The sequence below is a fragment of the Budorcas taxicolor genome, chromosome 1 (assembly GCF_023091745.1).
Source record: "Budorcas taxicolor isolate Tak-1 chromosome 1, Takin1.1, whole genome shotgun sequence".
NCBI classification, from domain to species: Eukaryota; Metazoa; Chordata; class Mammalia; order Artiodactyla; family Bovidae; genus Budorcas; species Budorcas taxicolor.
Window position 1 is genome coordinate 145725615 of NC_068910.1, and position 23356 is coordinate 145748970.

The 23356-nt window shown below is 37.5% G+C and overlaps 1 protein-coding gene across 1 annotated transcript; it reads left to right on the plus strand.

The window, feature by feature from the left end:
- The first annotated feature begins 1604 nt into the window (after positions 1–1604).
- TRA2B (transformer 2 beta homolog) lies at positions 1605–21724 on the plus strand. The gene is made up of 9 exons (XM_052637869.1): positions 1605–1790; positions 13007–13140; positions 14180–14342; positions 15368–15556; positions 17567–17682; positions 17984–18067; positions 19260–19319; positions 20137–20210; positions 20664–21724. The coding sequence occupies exons 1-9, from the start codon at positions 1755–1757 to the stop codon at positions 20672–20674; spliced, it is 867 nt and encodes a 288-aa protein (XP_052493829.1). The 5' UTR covers positions 1605–1754; the 3' UTR covers positions 20675–21724.
- The last annotated feature ends 1632 nt before the right edge of the window (positions 21725–23356 follow it).

The window sequence follows — 23356 nt, forward strand, 5'->3', positions numbered from 1 at the left end:
TAATGCTGTTCTAGATGACTATTTTTAATCAAGCAAGAATCAAATTGCCAGTTCTTACAACTCAATGATAAAAAGTAATAGTGGGCAAATTATCTGAATATTTTCCCAAAGAAAATCTACAAATGGCCAATAAACACATGAAAAGATGCTCATCGTTATTCTTAGGAATAGGCAAATCAAAACCACAATAGCATACCACTTCACATCCACTAGGGTATCTGTAATTAAATGGCAGTTCCTTAAAAAGTTAAACAGCATTACCTTCATGACCCAGCAATTACATTACTAGCTATATTCCCAAAGAACTGAAAACATGTTCATACAAAAACCAGTATCAGAATGTTCATATTAGCATTATTCATAATAGCTAAAAGGTGAAAATCACCCAAAAGTCTACCAACTGATGAATGGATAATTGAAATGTGATACATTTATACAATGGAATATTATTCATCAATAAAAAGGAATGAAATAACTGATGCATGCTACAGGATGGATGAACCTTGAAAACTGAAGCCAGTCACAAAAGACTCCATATTACATGTGATTCCATTTATAAGAAATATTCAGAATATGAAAAACTACAGATAAAAGTAGATTTTAAATTCCTTAGAACTAGGAGAATTAGTGGGGGGAAGCTGGAGAGAAGAGGAAACGTAACTATTAATGACAGGTTTCTTTTGGGGGAGTGATGAATTGGTCCTAAAACTGTGAAGGTTGCACAACTCTGCAAATACAAAAACGACTTGAATTGTACATTTTAAATAAGAGTATTGCATGGTATGTGAATTATATCTCAAGAAAACTGTTTTTAAAAGTCAAACGGCCCTTTATATGTGTACTTCACCAGCCGGGTACCACACACACACATTTTTTTTAAGGGAAACAGCAGGCACAGAGAGGTCTGAACTTCCAAGTTTGAGCTCTTTATCATGCTGTTGGATGATGGCATAATTAATGTTTACCCCGAGACACCACTACAGTTGTACTTCTAACCAAATCAGCTTTCAAATATCTGTTTAACAGTTCTCCCTTATTAAACCACTGACTTCCTCGGGTTACGGATCGTGCTTGATTTCAGTGCATCAGGATCTGGTAACGTGATTTGCTATTTGACAGATGCTCACATGAATGGATTTCAGGTAGGAATGATCCACAATTGAAGCTACAAGAAACCTAAGTAATGCACGGAACCCTGTATACGAATATCTGCCCTCCGCAACCAAATAAAGACACAAAGAATGAATAGAGCGGAAGCAAGAAGGATGGGAGAAAAGGTGGGCATCTCCTCTCTCCATCCCCCACCTTCCACGACAGTTTTCCTGGGAAATTACAGAAAGGAGTCAGGCGTGGAGAGTGACACCACTAACCCCCGCGGCGACCACCACAGAAACGACCCACTGCGCTCACTTTTCCCGCCTCAAAGAGACTCGAGATGGGTTTAGCGCGGCGCGAGGGGTGGGGCTTACGTCACATCCGGCTCGGGACGCGCCACAGCGGGAAAGCGAAGGCCTAACGCCGAGGGGCGGAGCCAAGAAAGCGCGCCCTCTGGGAGGGGGTGGGGCCGGGTTAAAGAGCGTCGCGTCACGTCCGGGAGAGTTAGAGCCCAAGCGGAGGCGGCGCGGAGCGTTTCGGTTCTCAGCGGCTCGGGAACCGGTGTGTGGTGTGAGGCTGCGGCGGAGCCTCTACACTGAAGGCGCGAGAGGTTGGCAGCTTCGATTGAAGCACATCGAGCGGCGACAGCAGTGGAAGTCATGAGCGACAGCGGCGAGCAGAACTACGGCGAGCGGGTAGGTATCTGTGGTGCAGGGGGCGGCTGTGTGGTCCCAGCTTCTTGCATCTCTTTCCAGGCCCATCGGCCTCGGGCCGGGAGACTGGGGCGATTTGCCTCTGAAGTCTGAGACCGAGAGGGAATGCGAGTCGGGTTAAGAAGCCCTGGTAGTATTGTCCTTATCTATGAAGGAGGCCGCCGACGGGTTTAGGTTGTCCGGTACTCGAAACGGCGGTTTTTTCCGTTATCGGGAGGGAAAGATTAAAAATGGCCGCTGCGTCCCCTCGGTGGTGGGGGAGGGGAGCGGTATCGCGTTTCGCCGTTGCTCTCCTGCGAAGCCTCGCCGCAGCCATCTTGGGCTGGCGGGCTGGGCGCACTGCCAGAGGCACAAAATGGCGGAGGCGCCGCGCGACAGCTTCCCGGCCGCGGGCGGGGGACGGGGGGCGCAAAGAGCAATGTTTTTCAGGGTTTATGCTCAGCATTTAGGTTAAGACAGGATCATTTTGGACCCCGAAAAGATGTGCATCTGAGGTGTTCTTGGCTTCTTTAAAGATGGCAAACTAGTCTGACGTAGACTTAAGTTCTGGGCCCGTTAGAGGCGATTGCGCGCGAGCTTTGTGTTCGGCCTAAATGGCGTGCTTTACTTGGATGCCAAAAGGGCTGTTAAACCGCAGATAGTTACCGGTAACCAAGTAGATTACGAGGTCGCTGAGGTTTTCGTGCGGATCGAGTAGATCTTTTTTCCACGGGATGGTGAAGGAGAAATTGGCGGGCAACAATTTTTGGCGCCGTTGTTTTCTTTGTTTTGAACCATACCTATTTTGTGAACCACGAATTGTGTTTGTGCGCTCTTTAAAGTTTCCACCCCAAAATGTGAAATTTGGTGAGGACTGAAGAAACTGCAGAAATAAAGTTCCTGGGCTTAGAAAAAGCATAATATAAAGCTTGGTCGCGGGTCCGTGAGTACTAAGACGCAGAAATGTCAGTCTTGCCAGAATCTTTTTATTAGGTAAACCTATTCGAATATTTTTGCAAACTTATGAAACAAATTCTAGCTGATTTCATTAGGCGTTTTTGAAAGGAAAGATCTTAGCTGTTGGAATCATAATTTATGGTGTAACTTTGGGGCCAGATCTGATTGATTTGAACCAATCAGTTCTCGCCTTTACCTATGCAGATGAATATTGGCTTTTTTATTCTAAAGACGATTTATTTCCAGTCAGCAGTATGTGTGTGACTATCGTTTTAAGCTCTTTGGTGAGAAAGCTTGGATCAAACTCCCAAGTTGTTAAAAATGTGGGTTATGGTTTCCGCCAGTTGAAAATAACTGTGGAAACTAGGTGTCGGTGTTTGGACTGGAAGGCAAGTGTAATTTCAGTCTTCAGGTATTAAAACAATTATTGGGTACGTTTTGAGAATAAAAATTGGCTGGTTTTGGTGGAGGAGCTCTCAGTTAAATAAGCCTGAGTAAGTTGTGGAAGTTCGTGAGAGGAAACAATTGCAGGGATTGGGTCCTGGTTTGAGACAGCTCAAGAGACATCGTCCCACTAACCAAGCTTTTGAATTGGTATTTTCTTTCTGTTAGTAGAATATACATCCTAGTTAACCTCACAATGTTGTTACATAGGGTTATTCAACAAACTCTTACGGCGGAAGAGAAATAATAAAGGTACATGTTACAGATTGATGTTATGTCTTACTTAAGCGTCTTGACTTGGAAGAGATCTCTGACCTTCGACGATGTGGAGTACTTCCACATTGTTTTCTTTGGCCTTTGTTTTGTCTGTAGATTGCTTTCCAGTTGGTTTATTGGAACCTGAAGTGGTTAGACTAGACCTAAAACAAACACTGGGACTCCCAAAGAATGCTTGGCAAAACCGTAAAGCTCAATGAAATAGTTTAAATACAGTGCCACAAAAAGCATTAGGTAGACCAGTCAGGTCTGATTGGCTAAAAACTTCTTTTGGAAGTGCCTGAAAACAGCGGGAAAATCGTTGCGTGCAGGGTAGTGATCTTGTACTTGGCTGCTATGAATAGCTTATCAAGAGCCTGAAAAATTACTTTGATTCCACTCTAAACTTTCTGCCCTGCGGGAGACCCGGTTCGATCCCTGGGTTGGAAAGATGCCCTAAAGAAGGGAATGGCAACCCACCATGGACAGAGGAGTCTGGCAGGCTACACAGTCCATGGGGTTGCAGAGAGTCGGATACGATTGAGTGACTAACACTTAAGTTTTCAGACCTTGCAAATTATTAGTGTAAATCACTAACACCTATTAATCTAATCAGCTAGTGATAATGTAATATTAAAATCTTAACAGCTGAGGTCACTCATCACCACCACCTCCTCGTGGCCCTGCTGCCACTTTAGAAATGTTTTTTTTTCTCCTTTTAGTCCTAACCAGACCGGAGTAGAGGAGGTGAAAGCAATAAATCACCTTCAGTTCGGTTGTTTATAGCATGTTTACTTATTGGGTGAATATTGACACTTAGAGATGTGGTTTTTTGTGTTTCTTTGTTTTAAATGTGCAGCTAGGGTGCATTCCTGAATTTTTGTGGTTTGTTGAACACTTTCGGTTACTGCAGACTATATCTTTTATCCGTATCGGGATTTGTTTCTGGTTAGAGCTGACTTCCCTGATCTGGCCAAACCCACCTTAAAGTAAGATATTACTCATTCGAATTCAAGTTCTTTCCAGTAATTCCCCAAAATTTCTCGTTTTTTTTTTGCAGAGAAGTTGGCTAGCACCTTTGGAAAGAAGAGATGGTCTTAGATCTGTTCTGTCAAGATTTGGGAGAGTAAGAACATGATAGGGTCTTGTAGCCAAGTGTAGAGGTGTATGGTAATGGGAAGGGAGGTGATAAATGCTATGGCTTAATTGTGTTCACAGTTTAGGGTGTGGTGAAGTTTGGCCTTGGCACTGGTTTGATGCTCTACCCTCATAACTGTAACTTCTTTTTTTTCTACAATTGGGTGTTTACCTACAGAAACCAGTAATTAAGTGAGGAAGCAGTACTGTAAATATTGTAAGTTGTAAAAAAAAAAAATTGTAAGTATTGTAAATACTTAAAAGACTGAGTCTTTTTAATTTGTCTTGCTGTCTGTCAAGATTATGATACATACACTGGTAGAGTATTGCTTATTTGGGGGGAAGTAATGGGTTTACAATGTAGGTATATTACCTTTAGTCTTCTTTGTAGAGATGAATGGCATTTGTATACCATCCCATCAAACTGCCTTTCATACTCTGCAGTTTCTCCTCTTCTGCTTAATCTTGGGGTTGTCTTTTTGAATTTTTAGTTATTTTCAAAGCTGAAACATCTCAGCCTTTTTCTTCTCAAAGGGTTGTAGCCATTGCACCAAATTCCTTAAATAGAGAATTAATGTTGAGTGGGAGGAAATAGTTTTGTTTCAGTTTGAGTCTGGTAAGGCAACAAGTCTCTTGAAACCAAGTTGAAGAATATTTTTGGTGGTTTTAATTAAGAATGATTTAATATTGTGGATATGGTCCAGAATTAGAAGGTGGCACTTTGAAACTGAAAATACAAGTGGTTGCAAGGTAAGTACTGGTTTTGTCGAGATTGAACAAGAAATCAGATGATGAAAGATAATGTTAAATGGAATTTGCTTTGTATAGCCTTGTCCATTCTTTATCTCCAATAAAATCCCAAACCTAAATGATAAATACTAGTACTTTCATAGTTTTTTTACATTTTTTTTAATATTTCGCCCAAGAGGACAGGGCTACAGCTGTGTATATCTTTTGAGCCTTAGCATGTGTGTTATATATATATATTTTTTAACACATAATTGCTTTATTTCCTCATAAAATAGAGTGATGAGGTGGTGGTTGAAGTTGGGTAATTTTAAGTGTTTTGCTTTTTTGAGGGGGGTGGGTCACACAGAACAGAATTAGGTATTGTCATTTAGTCTTGTTTTTAAGTGGGGGAGGAATTCTTCATTACAGAACATTAGTTTTCAGATTCTTAAAAATCTTTGCTTTGAATTGGGTTTTGGAGGTTATATTCTGATTTTTATCAGTACAATTGCTGAATATGACAGCATGGATGAGGACCTTTTTTTTCTTTTTGCAATGGTTTTTGTGCTGAGATAATAGACTTAAAAGTAGTAATAAAACATACTTGGCATTTCTGCTGGAAAGTACTGAACATTTATGAGTGTAAATTCAGAGCCTACTGTTTTTGCAAGGGATCTTTTAAAAGCATGGGGTTAGAGCTGATTTAGGCTTGTCATGATAGTTTTTTCAGAACATAGTCTCAGTCTTTGAGGATTTTTCTCTCCAAACTTCTGGAGAGTTTAGCTGCAGAAAGAAAATAGTCCTTAGTGTTGATATGAGCATTGATTTTTTTTTTTTTTAATAGCATAATCATGAGTTTTCCTTAGCCCATTCCAGTTATTAAAATACTATCTAGTCAGCCTAATGAGTTTGCACTTATTAATGTTGCATAAATTCCAGTTACAACCATTAGAATGATTTTAACAAAAATTGTGTTGGTGGTGAGACAAATTTCTGCTTATTTCTAAGTAGGACCTCTTAATATGTGTTTAACATTAGCCCAGTAGTTGGTTTTCTGGTTTTATTGATTGGCCACCTCAACTTAGCTGAGTTTGAAGAAATCTAATGCTTGTATTATCTAGCAACTTATTTTGTTCTTCAAATATAAAGAAGATTGGGAAGGGGTAGTGAAATAACAGCAGGAAGGCATTCATATTGAAAAATTGTCATATCTAGAGCTTTGGCCTCTTCAGCATTTTCTGAACCTAAGCCCTGTATGTATATTTAAAGTTTAGGAGGCCTTAACGGAAACCTGCTTGGGCATTCTGATTCCACGATTACAATTGTGCTGCCAGTAAACATTTCCCATTATATTTTAGTGATGGATATTAAGAGAAAACAATTACTGTGACTCCTTTAAGTAAAAAGCTTAAATGTTTTTTTTCCTGGCTTAAATAAGCAATAATTGACTTTGAAAAACTAGACTGAAGATTATGCTTACCCTCTTAGAAAAGACATCATAACACTTCCATCACAGCCATGCATGGTTGTCTTTGTGATCAGATAGGTATAAAGGACTTCTCTCTCTTTTTTTTTTTTTTTTTCTTTTCCTAAGGAAAGTTTTATTTTCAGGAAAAAACTAGGAGAGGAAGTTGACAGTGAAGGATCATAAAGTGTGAAGTACAAGAAAACTAGAATGTTTCAGTAGAGTGTTATTTTGTTGAGGATGTTCAACAGACACTTCAACTTATTGATCTTTTAAGTGATAGTGAGTCTTTTTAATAATTTCAGGAGGTGAGCTGCAGTTTTATCCACAACATTGCCACCTTTAAAAGTAGAGTTGCTCCTTTAGACTGCGGAAGATTTTAATAATCATTGGGGGGCTGCATTTACCAAAAATTCTTTGAAAACTCCGCAGTTGGATTCAAGTTTGCTCTGCTTCCTTCACAGCTCCTTGCATACAATAGTTGGTTGACTTGATTTGGTCTTTTTATGCTTTAGTTTTAAGTTAGTAAGTTTGGGCCATTCATATTATAAAATCTCACTAGGGCAGCTTTCTAGGGGTGGGTTAAACATTAGTCCAAATTTTCAAATTCCCTGACATTGTTTTTCTACAGGCTACTTTTTCAGTTAAAAAGTGTGACATTAAATACATATCTTGACCTTAGTCACAGTTTGTAGATCTCTTCAACCCTGAGCCTTGTCATAAGTGTGCAAATGAATTGTCCGTGCTTTTCCTTTCTTGCACTTTTGTATTAATGTGTCATTTTTTGACTAGAGATGTGCTTTTGACACTTAACATACTTTCTATTGATGAATACAATAAGTAAGAAGTGTGAAATGTAATTATAGTTCTTAATGTTAGATGAACAGTAAATGTTCAGTTGCGCACTTCACATTTCAGCTTAAGCATGATAAATCTACATGGAGTACACAAATGAGATTGACTATATTTTAGAATCAGCAGGAAACTAGTTTCAGATTTTTGAGCTGCATATTTTAGTTTTTCTAAAAAATCCAAAGCAAGAGGGATTTTTTTTCTAGTTTCAGTTTTGGCACTGGCTTTTATCCTGGAGTTTTAAAATATTCTTCATCCTGTTCTTTTTCTATTAAGGTTAATGTTGAAGAAGGAAAATGCGGAAGTCGTCATTTGACAAGTTTTATAAATGAGTATTTGAAGCTCAGGAATAAGTGAAGCTGAAATTTGAAAAAATAAAAGAAAGAATGCATGCTAATTATCAGACCAGAAGTCCCACTTGTAGAATATTGAGCAATTTGTGTGAAGTGGGGAAGATGAAAGAAGTCAGAATTTGAAACGGAAGAATGAAGAAAAGAAATAAAAATGAAGTTAAGATAAGAAGTAATCTGGAATCAGAAAGCACTACGCTAAGTAATTACTAGTCTGTTTATGTGTCCCTGTATATTTTGCTAAACATGCATGCATTATTTGTTTAATAGAAGAAATATATACAGGGTAAAGAAGTGCCTTCCAGGGGAAACGTTTAAATTAGGTAATTCTAATTTTAACTTCTTAGTGAACTGACTGAAATGCAACTTTAAAAAAAATAACCCTTTGTAGTCAAATAGGAGGCAGGAATGAGCTCTCCGATTTGGGTAACAGCCGGCTTCATGTTGTCTCCTGGATTTTTCATCTCTGACATTGCTGGTCCTGGGGCGTGAGTACTTCCAGAATTGAAGTAGGTGGTCTAGGCCACCCTCTCTGGACTCAATGTACTGACCCCTATCCTTCAGTACAGATCAGTATAAGGAGAATGTTGTAAGTTTTCCTAAAGAATGTTACCAGGATGGTTATAGAACCAAACCCCCAAAATCCATTGGACAGGATCCTTCCTTTTGGCATTTATGAAAAAATGAATTTCTTTTTAGATGGCAATAGTGGAAAACTATGACCATTTAGGCCCTAACTTTAAGATGCATGTGTGCTAAATTCACAAGATGATTCTTAATTCTTTGTTTAATGCTTATTCCAGCTGAATGACTGGGGTTACTGCTAAAAAGTTGTAGGGGCTTCCCTTAGAATGAGACAGGTCATATAAGTGAACAGGATACCTAACTCAACAGTGGCAGTAACAGTAAGTGCCTTATTCCCTTTTCTCAATTTATGCTATTAACTGTTAAAATGGTGTGAGAGATAACAGATCATAAAGTAGCTTTGTTTCTGGTTCTCTACTCCTACCACTTACTGGAAAAATAGACTCAAAAGTTCTGTCATTTCCCTTTTCTGTATGCTTGTTTTAACTGAACAGAAGAGTCAAATGATTGGTGCAGTGTTGTTACTTTCAGTTGGATGGGGAAAGTTCATGTGTCAAAATAATACCCAGTAGTAGGCAACCAACAGATAGCTTCTACTCTATCAGGAAAACTAAGGCTGTCACTTTTCCCTGAAATTAAGATAGCCTAAAATTAGAGAGTTTTTGAACCTCGTAACTCTTGGGGCAGTGTCTTAAAAGAGTTTTTAGAGGGATTCAATTTCTGATACTTCAGGGCCTATTTATGTCAAATTTGTATACAATTTTCAATTCTGTATCTTGCAAGCAGAAGATTACACCCATTTATAGTTTCCATCATTTGCCCTGATAATTTGTAGAACTTGCCACGTATAAACTAATAACACTAAATTGGTAGTGTTAGTTTTGCATTCTGAATTACTTACAGATTAGGCTGAGGCAAGTGATGTGAATGGATGTTGTATCTTTATTCAAGCTCATTGATTCTTTATCAGGAGACCTGAAAAGTCCTTGGCGTCTGAAAGAGAAAGTATCTGTTAGTCTTTTAAGGGGAAGAAGCATTTTGGAGTTTGTTTATATGACAAAAGCTGGAAAGGTGTAAAGCAAAAGTAAACATTGATGCTAGTGGCCCATCTCATCCATTCAGGTTTCTGCCCCCCTTTGGCCAAAGCATCTTTGAGTCTGAGTGTGCCTATCTCCACCTCCTGCCTGGGTAGTAGCCGGAAACAGACCTCTTGTCCTGGGGCAAGCGTAAGATACATGCCCTCAGGATGGCTAATAAATGACAGGGTGGGGAGGTGGGGGCAGAGAAGGTGACAGAAAACAGGGTTTCAGGAAAATGTTGAAAAAACCAAATAAATAAGCATAAAACTTGAAATTAGTCAGTGAGACTTAAATAAGCATCACAAATATGTATGGTGTTTTTAAAGAAATGCAGATGCCCAACTCCAGACCTACTAAAATAAGCTCTAGTTGGGGATCTATTTTTAAATGCTTAGTAGACTTAATATATATCTGTAAGAGCCTTTGTTGAAGATCTACTGTATTGCATCTAGTTTTTAAAATATGTGAGAAACCTAGCAATTGGATGGTTATTTCTACTTCTTTCATCTCTTTCAAAAAGTTTTTTTAAGATTCTGTCATTCTCAGAATAGGGAGATACTGGCTGGTATTTTGTTGGAAGGCTGAGTTTGTTTCTCCCTGATGTGTTCGCTATTGATTAGTACATGACTAAGATTCAGTTTGTAAGAATTTGATTCCCTGTGTGGTTTTCAGGGAATTTTTGGTTGTGTTGTTCATGAACTTTACATTTATGATCTTTTCCCTTGAGGTATTGGTAGGGTTTTAATGTGTTAGCATTGAAGAGTTTTGTGAGCCCTGAAAGTGGTCTTTGAATTTTTTTTGTGTTTAGGGGCTTTTCGAGCTGATTTTACAGATGTAACCATGGACCAAGGGTTAAAGCTAACTTTATGCTTTTAGATTTGGCCTTCTAGACAGGCTAAATATCCTTGCATATATTTCCAAACCAATTAATAGCCAACATAATTGCAAAAGGGTTTAACTTTAAGACTATCTCTGATATGAAAGGTAGGCGGTAGAGATAGTGTTTCTGTGTTAGCCTAACAACTGTCAGTACAGAAGACTTAGTGTTCCAGTGGTTTCTCCTATTACTGGTCTGAGAAATGATTGTTCATAAAATACATCTGCATATAGCCAATTAGTTTTAGAGGTTAAGTGAAAAGTCTTATAATTTCACAAATACTGTTATTTTTGACCCTTGATCTGCTAGAAACCTCATTAAAGTTTATTCTGAGGCTATAAGGACTTTCTTTTCCTTCTTGGTGAACAGATTGGTAAAGCACCTCAGCTTAGAATAAGGCTTTTCTGTTCTACTGAAGCAAGAGGCTTAAAAGAGGATCTTGACTTTCTAAAAACTTTTTTTCCAGATCCCTAGACGAACTGATTTCTGATAATTATAGTTATTTTATTGGTAATCTTTTAACTCTTACTGTGAGGCACCCATATTCTCTCCCTGCTAGAGCAGATTGCTTTCTTTTGTTTCCACCAAAGGTCATAGTCTTTCTATAAAGTCATCTTTCTAGCATTGGAATAAACAAAGGTGTTGGAATCCCTCTTTCTACCTTATCTTCTAGATTAGTTTTTGCCTGTTGAATGATTGCAGAAACTGCATCCCCAATTTGAGAACCTCTTTATCCCAGGAGAAGAGAATTGTGCTTTTAAATGTCCAGAATATTTGCCAGAGAAAGTCAAGGGATTGTTAGTTGGGGTCCTCAAAGCAAAGCCGTAGTGTTTTTCATCATTCCTTGAGGATAAAAGTAGCTATTTTCACTAATAATTACGGGTGTCATCTTTTACTTTGACTCTTATTAACTCATGGCAGGAAGGGAGAGTAGTCATGTTTCATGCCAGTTCCTACCATGTGTGACTTTGAAATTTAGTCATTTGGGGTATAGAGACCAGAATTCATTTTGCCCACTGAGTTACTTTAAGCCTTGTTTCTTCTGTATTGCATGTAAGTTTTGTCCTTAAGCATCATAGGAAAGATCTTCCAAATTTTCTCCACTGTTCTCTTAAGTCACAGAACGTATTCCAAAATGTTTTCGGCTGTGATTTAGATGAATTTTCTACCTTTATCTTTTTAAGAATGGCTGGAGTGTTTTATTCTGAAAGTCTGCCACACAGGGAGGTCTCTTGTGATAAAGTTTTATGCCACTTCAACATTGATTGTTACCCCTACAGTGACTTAACTGTAATGTTGATTCCTTTTGAGTCTAGCCATTTTTATTCTGTGTTGGGCAGGAAGATTCATGAGATTAATGCTTTTAAATTTGATGAAGGTGGATAACCTGAAATGTTGTTTTGTTTGATATCTTGGTTAGCTGTCAGACTGAGTTAATTGTTGTCTTTTCCACCATTTCTATTTTGGTGTCTTGGCAGAGCATTCCTTTAGCTTTTTTCTCTAATTATATGTCTTTGGTTCACCAAACTAGTTATCCTGTTTACCCATTTCTTTGCTAGTTCCTTTGAGAGATTTTGTTTTTGTACAACCTACCTACCAGCTAGTCACAGTTAGGATAGGAGAAAGCTTAGGTATAAAGTATATATCTAGATTTTGTTTTTTACATAGAGTTCCTGAACTTCCCTTCCTGAACCTAGATTAACAGCTTGTGGTCTAAACTGTTTCAGTTTTAATATGTCCTTTTTGTATGTAACTTTTCTAACTGCTTATTCCCAGTTTCCCATCAATTGGCCCTGGCTCATCTACACTTAGCTGAGGAAAATCTCTGGTACCCTCTTAATTCTTACCTCTGCAGTTCATTCACCGTCTTTCGACTGTAGCTTCATCTGAGTTGCTTTGAGATCCATAAGGGTTTCCTACATAGTTGGATGGACAGGGTCTACAGATCTAGTCTCCTTCAAGCTGCTCCTTGTTCTCTAGGTTTCTGTCTTCCTCTGTGACTTGAAACAGTAGTGTCCTTGTCTTTTTTTCTCCACTCAGCAATAAATGTTGAAAATAAAGTAAATTTTACAAATTTCATAGGGTTTTTTTTTTTTAATTGATGGCAGTTTGACTGAAATAATAGGTATGAAGTATAGGTGTCATAGTTAATAAGGTTCTTTCTTACCCCAGTCTTTACGGAGTAACATTCCCAAAACAATCCTTGGGCAGTTCCCTTAACTGCTTGGCTTTGGCACCCATTTCTGAAAAGAGTGGGGTCAGTTAACTCTTATCCCTGCTCCCCAAGAAAGGTGGAAGTTCAAGTTAATTGGCTTATGTCAATTGGAGCAACGTAACTATTATACCAGGTATATTCAGTTCTGCCCTTACCTATGTTTTCTTATCTTGGAAGGGGATTGCTTTCCCTCACCATTTATCTCACCACAGCTTATTTGTTTTTAAAGTTGCCCAGAAAGTATACAAATTAAACTTTTGACATCTACGTGTAGGAATCCCGTTCTGCTTCCAGAAGTGGAAGTGCTCATGGATCTGGGAAATCTGCAAGGCATACCCCTGCAAGGTCTCGCTCCAAGGAAGATTCCAGGCGTTCCAGATCAAAGTCCAGGTCCAGATCTGAATCTAGGTAAGAAAGACTGTCTTGGGATTTTCTTGTTACTCTTAGCTTTCAAACTGGTGTGTGCTTTTGTAAACTAGGAAGATAGAGAGGGTTAGATCATTTGTTGGCTTATTTAATATTGGTACTAGAAATGAACTTAATTGTTAAGTTCTGGGAGATAGAAGACTAAGTGGCTAAGAGCCTGAGCTTTTGGTGTTAGGGTTCATATCTTACCTCTGTTTTTTTCTGGCTTGGGCAGATTACTTAACCTTTTCAATCTTAACTTCCTTATCTATAAAAGATGAATTAGCAATAGTACCAGTTCTTCAGAATTGTTGTGAGGATTCAGAGTTTACGTGAACCCCTTATTAGTATGGCAAAAACTGTAGAGCATTGGCTTTTAGTAACTGCAATTCTTGATAAATAGGTGTAGTCTAGTATGACAAATATACTATTAAAAAAACCTTAACACAGCACTTTTTTTTTTTTTTTTTTTAATGTTCAAGTGTAGGCTATATATCCTGGTTTGCCCAGGTCAGCCCCAGCTCGATGCCTACTGTCAGGCATAATTAACAGTGCCCCTTTTCTCTCTCACACTGTATTCTTCCTGGGTTAGATGACAGTTCATATGATCACTGTAGTTAAGAGCAACTGGTTGATTTTAAAACACTGCTGGAGAATACTGCTTGTAATGATGATGTTATCATAAGTCAATAATGGGCATAATGTAAGAAGCTTAAAAATGAAGGATGGTATTGTGAAGGGTAAAGGTGGGCACAAATCAGGCTAGTATGGAATGTTGCATGTTTTATAATTTTTAATAGATACTGTGTTGTTTAATCTCTTAATTATTTAAGATATGATGGAAGGGAGCTTTAGTTAGTGGTGGTTTTGGAACTCTTCTAGCACAGAAGTGACAATATACAAAAGGTATTGATCCCACTATATACCTGGATTGTATGTTTTACCTTTGGAAGCTTAACTTTAGAATAAAGTATTGAAAGAATTAAAAGCCATATCCTGCTGTCAGCTATTCAGTCATAACCTTGAAGCCTTTGTCTTTCAGGTCTAGATCCAGAAGAAGTTCTCGGAGGCATTATACAAGGTCACGATCTCGGTCCCGGTCCCATAGAAGATCTCGTAGCAGATCTTACAGCAGAGATTATCGAAGACGGCATAGCCACAGTCATTCTCCCATGTCTACTCGCCGGCGTCATGTTGGGAATCGGGTAAGATAAAAACAATTGTTTCTCAAGCAGTGAACACTGTATGAAGCCACTTTATAATTAACGCATAATATATTCCCCTCTGTTTTTGGTGTTTTGTTCTGTAATAATTTAAAACTGATAACTTTTGATGGTGGAGCTTTAGCCTGATTTTTCTCTAGAGCCTTTTCAGTGTTGGGAGATTTTTTTCTTTTTAAAAGTTATTTCCCACATATGGTCTACATTTGAGCTGTTGATCACATTTGAGATCCTGTCACATTAACAGCACATCAAATAAATTCTTTGCATTACGGTTAATATAGTTAGATCATATATCTATGTTCCATACTATTGTTCAAGTTTTCTGGGTTTAATATGCTGTAAAATACGCTATGATTTTCCCATTTAGTTTTAAGCAAGTTTCTTTCCAGTTTTAAAGCTTTGCTTGTCTTCCATGAGAAGTTACAAATGAGATGGCATTTAGTGTGTTCCTATTGTAGGTTTATTGAATAATATACAAGTAGACCTATAGGGAGTGTATGTTTTTGAAAGTGGGGTGGAATTTAACTATAAAATGTATGTGCGAAGTAGTGAAACCTTTAAGCAAACTGACGGCAACTGGGATGTCAGCAACATTTAGTTTATTACATAAATTTATTCAGTTTATAATAGTTGACGCTGCTTAATATCTGTTTTTAAAAAGTTTGGTATTCATCTGTGGTTTCACTAGTACGTACATTTGAACACTTATGATTTTTCTATAGAAATGAAGCTAAATGTACTTCGGTATCTCTTTGGCAGTCTACAGCCTCCTATTGTGTGAATGGTATATCTTAGTTCACCATCTTGAAGTTGTACCTCTTCTCTTGCCCCGGCTTATAGAGACAGTAGTTCTCTGCATACGTGCTTGTGGTGCTAATGTAACATTACTTTTAAAATACGTTTATTTCATTGTTATCTTTTCATATTAGTGACAGTTCTTTGGGGGGGAAATTTGATCTGTGATGCTTTTAAAAGTTTTTTTTTTTAATATATTTTTCTATTTCTAGGCAAATCCTGATCCTAACTGTTGTCTTGGAGTCTTTGGATTGAGCTTGTACACTACAGAAAGAGATCTAAGAGAAGTGTTCTCTAAATATGGCCCAATTGCTGATGTATCTATTGTATATGACCAGCAGTCTAGACGTTCAAGAGGATTTGCCTTTGTATACTTTGAAAATGTAGATGATGCCAAGGAAGTAAGTAAAAGTCTTGTACCTTTGTGTAAAAAAAAAAAAGTATATGCACACACTTTCACTTTTACACACACCCATACAGAGTCTTTAACTATTCTTCCTTGGATGACTTTGGCTTTAGTAAGTCGATAGTCATGTCAGACTCTTTGCAATCCCATGGACTATGCAGTCCATGGAATTCTCCAGGCCAGAATATTGAAGTGAGTAGCTGTTCCCTTCTCCAGGAGACCCAGGAATCGAACTGGGGTCTCCTGCATTGCAGATGGGTTCTTGACCAGCTGGAGAGCTACCAGGGAGGCCTTTTTAGTATCCATATATAGCTTGATCTGAATGAAATGCATTCTTCTGGGAATATATACTAAAGTCTATAATTGGAACTTAAAAATCTTTTAATGTGGAAATTTCAAAGATTTGTAGCATAACAGCAAAGTGACAGTTGGGTTCTAAATTCCAACTCAGTCTCTTCCACCATTTTATTTGAAGTAAATTCAAATATAGTCAACTGTTTCCAGATGTGTGCCTAGATACACATATTTCTAAAATAGAAAAATATTAATAGTCCAGTTTGGAACATTTAATGAGTGTTTACATCAGATTACTTTCTAAAATGAAAGAAAATATTAAAAAGTGATAAAAGCTATGATTCAGGAGAAAGGAACTGGTTTTGATTGTATTCTGGCAAGTGACTTTATGTTTTGGATGTTGAGGTAAAACATAGGAAGTAATTTTTTTTTGGCCTTGAGGCTTATGGGATCTTGGTTTCCCAACCAGGGATTGAACCTGGGCCACGGCAGTGAAAGCACCAAGTCCTAAATATTGGACCTCCCGGGACCTCCCTAAAATTTTTTTTTACAGAGACTAAAATAATGTGTGACTCCTGGCCTATTTAAGAAATTTGAACTTCAGATACATGGGGATGATAGCTAAAGTCATCTCCAAGGACAGTATAAGGAGGGGAGAATCTTGAGAAACTTAATGACAAGCCATCTGAGGTTAATATTGAGATTAATAATTTTGAGCTCTAAATAAAATTAAATGAATAGAGTAAGCCCATCTGCTAAAGGAAGAATTAAAAGCTGAATGCAAGTGGTTATAATTTAAGAGATTTAAGAAATGCTTTAAGATGTCATTCAACTTCATTTTGGTAATAATTGATGTGGAAAATGTTAACAATATTTGTCCAAGGTTACTTATGGGATCGGCTTCTTCGTTTCTCTACTTTTTGTGTGTGTGTTCCACAGAACCACAGTTCCCTTTCTGAAAGACAGTATATTTTGTATCTAAATCAGTAATGCCAGAAACTGCCTTGAGGCTTAAAACAATCAAACTAGAAAATAGCATAATTGGAATTAGAAACCTAAATTCTATTTAGATAGAGAGGTGTTTCTTTAAATTGTGAATAAATGGCTATGTCTTTGGGATGGGGTATTATTTTTCTTAGGTACAGTATATTTTCATTTTAATGTTTGAAACTATATGTAATTAAAGCTTTCATCCTAGCTCTTGCTTCCATAGCAGGGGTCCTCAAATTTGTGTAAAGGATTAGACAGTAAATATTTTGGGCTTTGGGAGCCATAAGAGCTCAATGACAGCTTTTCAACCTTGCCACTGTAATGTAAAAGCCATATAAAAGGCAAATTAATGAGTGGGGCTTTGTTTCAGTCATGGTCACTTAATTTTGAATTTCATTTCTGATGAAATACTACTTTGATCCCCCCCCACACACCTGTTCAAATTCTTAGCTCATGGGTCATAGACCTACAGGTACTGTCAAATCTATAGTTGGTACAGTAATTTAAAATATTTCATGGCTTAATGGGTGGCTTTTTTTTTTTTAATGAACTTTTCTAGGCTATCTTTTGTAAGTAAAGATTTGATAGGCAGAAAAACTTACTAATTGTCAGATATAATGCTCTGGCCTAACTGAAACATGTAGTTGGGTTTTATTTATAGATAATAGTTAATTTGGGACTTCGTTCATGATGTATATAACAACTCACATATCTTTTGAAGGCAAAAGAGCGTGCCAATGGAATGGAGCTTGATGGACGTAGGATCAGAGTTGACTTCTCCATAACGAAAAGACCACATACTCCAACACCAGGAATTTACATGGGGAGACCTACCTAGTAAGTTTGTTTTCAAGGTTCTCAAAATATTGACAGTTCACTTCAGGGCACAGGGAGGCTTTTGGCAGCTGACTCAAAGTTAAATTCAATATAAATATATTCAGTAGAAGCATTCGGTTAGTACCATAAATTCTGATGACATGTAATAGATTAATCACATCCTACTTTTATCATAAAGAAATGCCATATATTTGACATTGCTGGGTAATTAAATGATTCTAACCAGACCAGTTTTCCCACGCTGGTAACTATTAAGTATTAATGTAGGTAAAACCAAGTTTGTATAAAATCTTATTCACAGTGGCAGCTCACGCCGTCGAGATTACTATGACAGAGGATATGATCGAGGCTATGATGATCGGGACTATTACAGCAGATCGTACAGGTATGTTAACCAAAATAAAAAGTTTTAAGTTGTTGAAAGACCAATCAGCTCTTATGGTTCAGTTGCAACATAAAGCAGCACTGTTTTAGCCTTTGATAAAGGTATTTACCTTTAATAAGTTGGAGATACAGAGATTAAACTGGATTTTTTTTTTTTTTGGCTACAACTCAAGGCATGCGTGCTAAGATGCTTCAGTTGTTTCCAACTCTTTGCAACCCTATGCACTGTAGCCCGCCATGCTCCTCTGTCCTTGGGATCCTCCAGGCAAGAATACTGGAGTAGGTTGCCATGCACTCCTCTGGGGGCAACTCACAGCATGTGGATTGCCCAACTAGGAACCAAACCTGTGCCCCCGACGGTGGAGTATTAAACCAGTAGACCACCAGGGAAATCTCTGGATTTTATGGTTATACTTTTTTTTTTTTGGTATGTGTATTTTTAAAAGCACCAAGTTGTAAACCAATGGGACAATAAAATTATAGATGAACGCCCCCCCCTTTTTGTTTTTTAAAGTGAGTTTCATGAACTGATTTTGAATATCATTGCTTTATAAAGCAATTTGTTGTAGCTGAGAAATTGTGTTGAAGAGCAGGGCAAATTGATTCTTGGAAAAATCCAAAGAAATAATTATTTAAGGATTAGTTTTCTATAACAATGGTAAGATATTTATTATTAATATTGAACATTTTTGGGGGGTTGATAGGGAAATGCTCATGATACTAGGAATACTTTGGAAAGTAAAAATGAAGTAAAGTTCTCTATTTAAGCAACAGCAGATAATTTAGATCTTCTTTGTCAAAATGTAAATTGTGTAGTAAATATTGACCATAACAGTTAATCCTTGATACCCTATTTTGGTGTGGTAGTGAGCTGTTGTCTTTTTTTGCACACTATTCTATAATTTTTAGAAAGTTGACAGTCCTGACATTTAGCACAGACAAACTTTCGTAAGTGGCATTTCTGTACTGACATGTAGGGGATTCTATTTGTGGGGGCTGCAAAGATTAGTCTTAAGAGTCGTTAATACGATACTCATTTTAACCACCAGGGAGAGCTCTATGTCAGTTTGTAAAGGGGTGGCAAAAGCAACTCTATTGCTTAAAGGAAACTAGCTTTCACTTCTGTTTTAATTTTATTGTATGAATTGTGCATTTTTAAAACTATTTATAATGTTTGTTTTCTGCCTTCACAGAGGAGGAGGAGGAGGAGGAGGAGGATGGAGAGCTGCTCAAGACAGGGATCAGATATACAGGTACAGGAAAAGATTTCTGTTTAACATTGGGTTCTGCACTATATGAAAGTTTTCACAAGAGAATCTCGTACATAGGAATTTCCTGATGACAGAAAAGTTTAAAATTCTCAACATTAAATGTATGCACTGGCCAGGGAAAGATTTAAATCTGTACAATAGTAGAATGGCTCACATAAAGGTATTTGTTATTCGTATTTTGATAAATTATAAATGGTATTCACAAAATTTTATGCATGAGAAATTTATAAAAATACTGTAACTGAACTCAAATGACAATGTACATGGCTTAATTTGTATTTATAGAGATTGGGCTTGTACTTGTTATCACTCAGTGGTACCATTTTATACCTTAATATGAGAGATGATAGCATAAACTAAGAATCCATAATATTTTAATCTTATTTATCCTTAATGGTTTCATTAGCTTGTTATAAGCATTTCAGAATAAGCAAGTAATTATTCAAGTTTATCTTAACACAAAACTAAATCACTGAAGCACTATGAATGAAATTTTGGGTGTTCATTCATAGGGTGTGGTTAAAATTAGTGGTAATGATTTTTTTCTTCTCTAACCCAGTTTAAATTTGTTAGATATAATGTTAACTAGCAGATGATCAGATTCAACCTCTTTGATAGTTAGGGGTTTTTGGTACTGGGCCTGATAATGTGCTTCATTCTCAGGACTAAAACAGACGTTATTACTGCAGTGTTTTTCAAGGTCAGCTGAGGGTCTTTTAGTTTTGGAAACTGATAAAGGGATCAGTCACTTTAATCTGTGATCTATGGCATCTTAGATGGTCTTGATATTTTTTTACAGAAGACGGTCACCTTCTCCCTACTATAGTCGTGGAGGATACAGATCACGTTCCAGATCTCGATCATACTCACCTCGTAAGTTTTTATTTTGACCTAATTTTGTTACAGTAGTGTGACTTGCTATGACTTATGGAAACCACAGCAGATAACGGGTTGATTTAATTAGTATTTCCTCAGTTTTTCTGTAGGGTTCAAGAACGTATATGGAAACAACCCTTGGATCTTACTCTTGTTGCTAATTAAAATAATGTGTGTTCTGTCACCATTTGTGGCTTTTTTTTTTTTGGAATTGTTAAAAATTTTTTTACAGCTTAGAAACATTTTTGAGTGACTTAATACCTTAGCTTTCAGATTGAGTTAGATAAACTCCCAGCTATTTCTGTTTAACACTGGTTCTGCACTATGTGAAGGTTTTCACAAGAGAATCTGGTACATAGGAATTTCCTGATGACAGAAAAGTTTAAAATTCTCAACGTTAAATGTATGCACTTGAGAGTATTGAAGTGTATTTATTTCCTTTTTTCCTAGGTCGCTATTAAAGCATGAAGTTGAAGACTTTCTGAAACCTGCCCTAGAGTTGGGATATTGTTTGTGGACAATATTTTTTATTGTCTCCTGTTTAAAAAGTGAACAGTGCCTAGTGAAGTTAGGTGACTTTTACACCTTTTATGATGACTACTTTTGGTGGAGTTGAAATGCTGTTTTCATTCTGCATTTGTGTAGTTCGGTGCTTTGTTCAAAGTTAAGTGTTTTCAGAAAAGTATGTTTTGCATGTATTTTTTTACAGTCTAAAATTTTGACTGCTGAGAAGTTTCTATTGTACAGAACTTCATTTAAATGGTTTTTCTACTGAATCCAGGGTATTCTGAAGATCGAAGCCTGTGTGTAAAATGCTACCAAATGGCAAAAAGCAACAATAAAGTTTGGTTTTTACTTTTCTTTCTAACATATCAATGCTTAGCAGAACTGTTCAGATTAGATTGTCAGTAGTAAATTAAAGACAAAAATGCCCGTTTTCCTTGAGTCCATGAAACATACCATACTTAATATACCTGCAGTTAAGTGATAAAAATTACGCTCTGTAACTCTATACTGCTAGTGTTAAAAACTAAAGATCTTTCAATACAGCAAATGCTTAATGCTTATATAAATGTGAATTTGTCAGCCTTTATGTAATCTGTATTATATGTAGCAGGGAATAAGATGAGTTACACAATGTATGCCTTAAAAAGGCTATTTCTTAAAGCTGTTAGAAGGGGATAATGGTATTTCAGTTAGTTAACAGCAAGTGACAATAACATTCCACCACAAATGTACTCTTGCTCTTCTAGCTTTTAAGACTATATGGAAAAACTGGGTGCTTCAGAGTTTTGAGAAAAAAGAAGGGAACACTACACCTGTGTTGTGGATGATCTGAAGACTTTGCCTGTTCATTTTTTAAATATTACTTTCAGGTCCTTTGCTTACCAAAGGAGGCCCAATTTCACTCAAATGTTTTGAGAACTGTGTTTAAATAAACGCAAATGAAAAGAGTAAAAAGGCTGGTAAAAAGTTTATAGAGATTTTGTTTTAACCTTGCTACATACAGTTCTTTTATAGTTTTTAGTCCCTTATACAGTATTCCTTGGACTGAAATGTATTCTGTTAAAATTGTTTTAAATAGGTAAATTTTGTATTCCTGGAAAATACATTTAAAGTAAGTAACCAGGTCTTGGAATGAACATCTCTACTTGGGGATGGTATTATATTAAAATATTCTCCACACTTGCCCTGAAGGTGCCTGAAATGAACATTTTTCTAGGATATTTTCATGGTCAATTCTAGGCAAGTAAATAAGTTTGTTAGCCTGCTAACCCTTCTATTTGTAAATACTCTGTCCCGTGTACTTGAAGGGCATGGCAACCCACTCCAGTATTCTTGCCTGGAGAATCCCATGTACAGAGAAGCTTGGAAGACGACAGTCTATGGGATAGCAAAGAGTCTAGACACGACTGAAGTGACTAAGCACAATATGCTTAGGCTGCATCAGTCATAATGTGTAGTAATTTACCTTAGGTCAGACAGCAATTAAAATACCAATGCCGGGATCTGAACTTGACCAGTCTCAATCTGTAGTCTGTGTTGTTAATCATGATGTCATTTAATCTGGGTAACCAGATGAAAAATATTGGTGCAGGGTGAGGTGGGCTGAAGAGTGGTGAGAATCCTGTTCTGGGATAGCAAGTAGTAAATCTTGGTGTATTATGGTGGTCATCTTGTTTGCAAAAAGTTTTATAAAAGCCATAAGCATGTGAATTTTGAAGACTGCACATGGAAGTCAGATAGTCACAGAATTTAGTACAGACACATCTCTTTAAGACTTAAACTATTTACAACATATAAGTTTTGTTCTATAATTAAAACTTTTGCACTTAATTGCCAACCTTTTGTCCCCTTTGGAGCTCCTCAGAATACTTTCCAAGTGTCAGAAACAATAGCTGTTAATGAAAAGCTATTGCTGCATAATCATTAAAACTCAGGTATACTTCAAGGACTTGCTGCTTTTCTCAGCTAGGCTCACTCTCATCTGTAGGACAGCTGAGGTTGACTGATGGACTGCAGAGACAGGTTCGCTTCACACTGCAGATGTGTGGATCTGTTTCACATGGCTCAGCCTCCTTGAAGTAGACAAACCACAACATGCTCCACTATGATGTGGAAACACAAAAATCAAGTACCTTTCAAGCCTTTTGTATTAACATCCTGTAGGCAAAAGCAATTTGCCATACTGGTATATGTGTCACTTTTCTCAGCTTCCCAGCACACAGACATGCTGCGAATATATCCCAGCGGCAGCAGGATATTCCACAAAGAGTCCTGCTGAGAGGCAGAGCCCACTTAACGTTCAGTTGCTGAGTTGTATCCAACTGAGACCTAGACCTGGTGGACTGCAGCAATCCAGACTTCTCTGTCCTCCACTAACTCTGGAGTGTGTTCAGATTCATGTCTGTGGAGCCCCCCTGTCCTTTTGTCTTTAGTCTTTACCATCAACAAGGTCTTTCGCAATGAGCTGGTTCTTGGCATCAGGTGGTCCAAGTACTGGGATCAGCATCAGTCTTTCCAATGAATATTGAGGCTTCCCTGGTGGCTCAGTGGTAAAGAATCGTTCAATGCAGTTTCAATCCCTGGGTTGGGAAGATCCCCTGGAGAAGGAAATGGCAACCCACTCCAGTATTTTTACC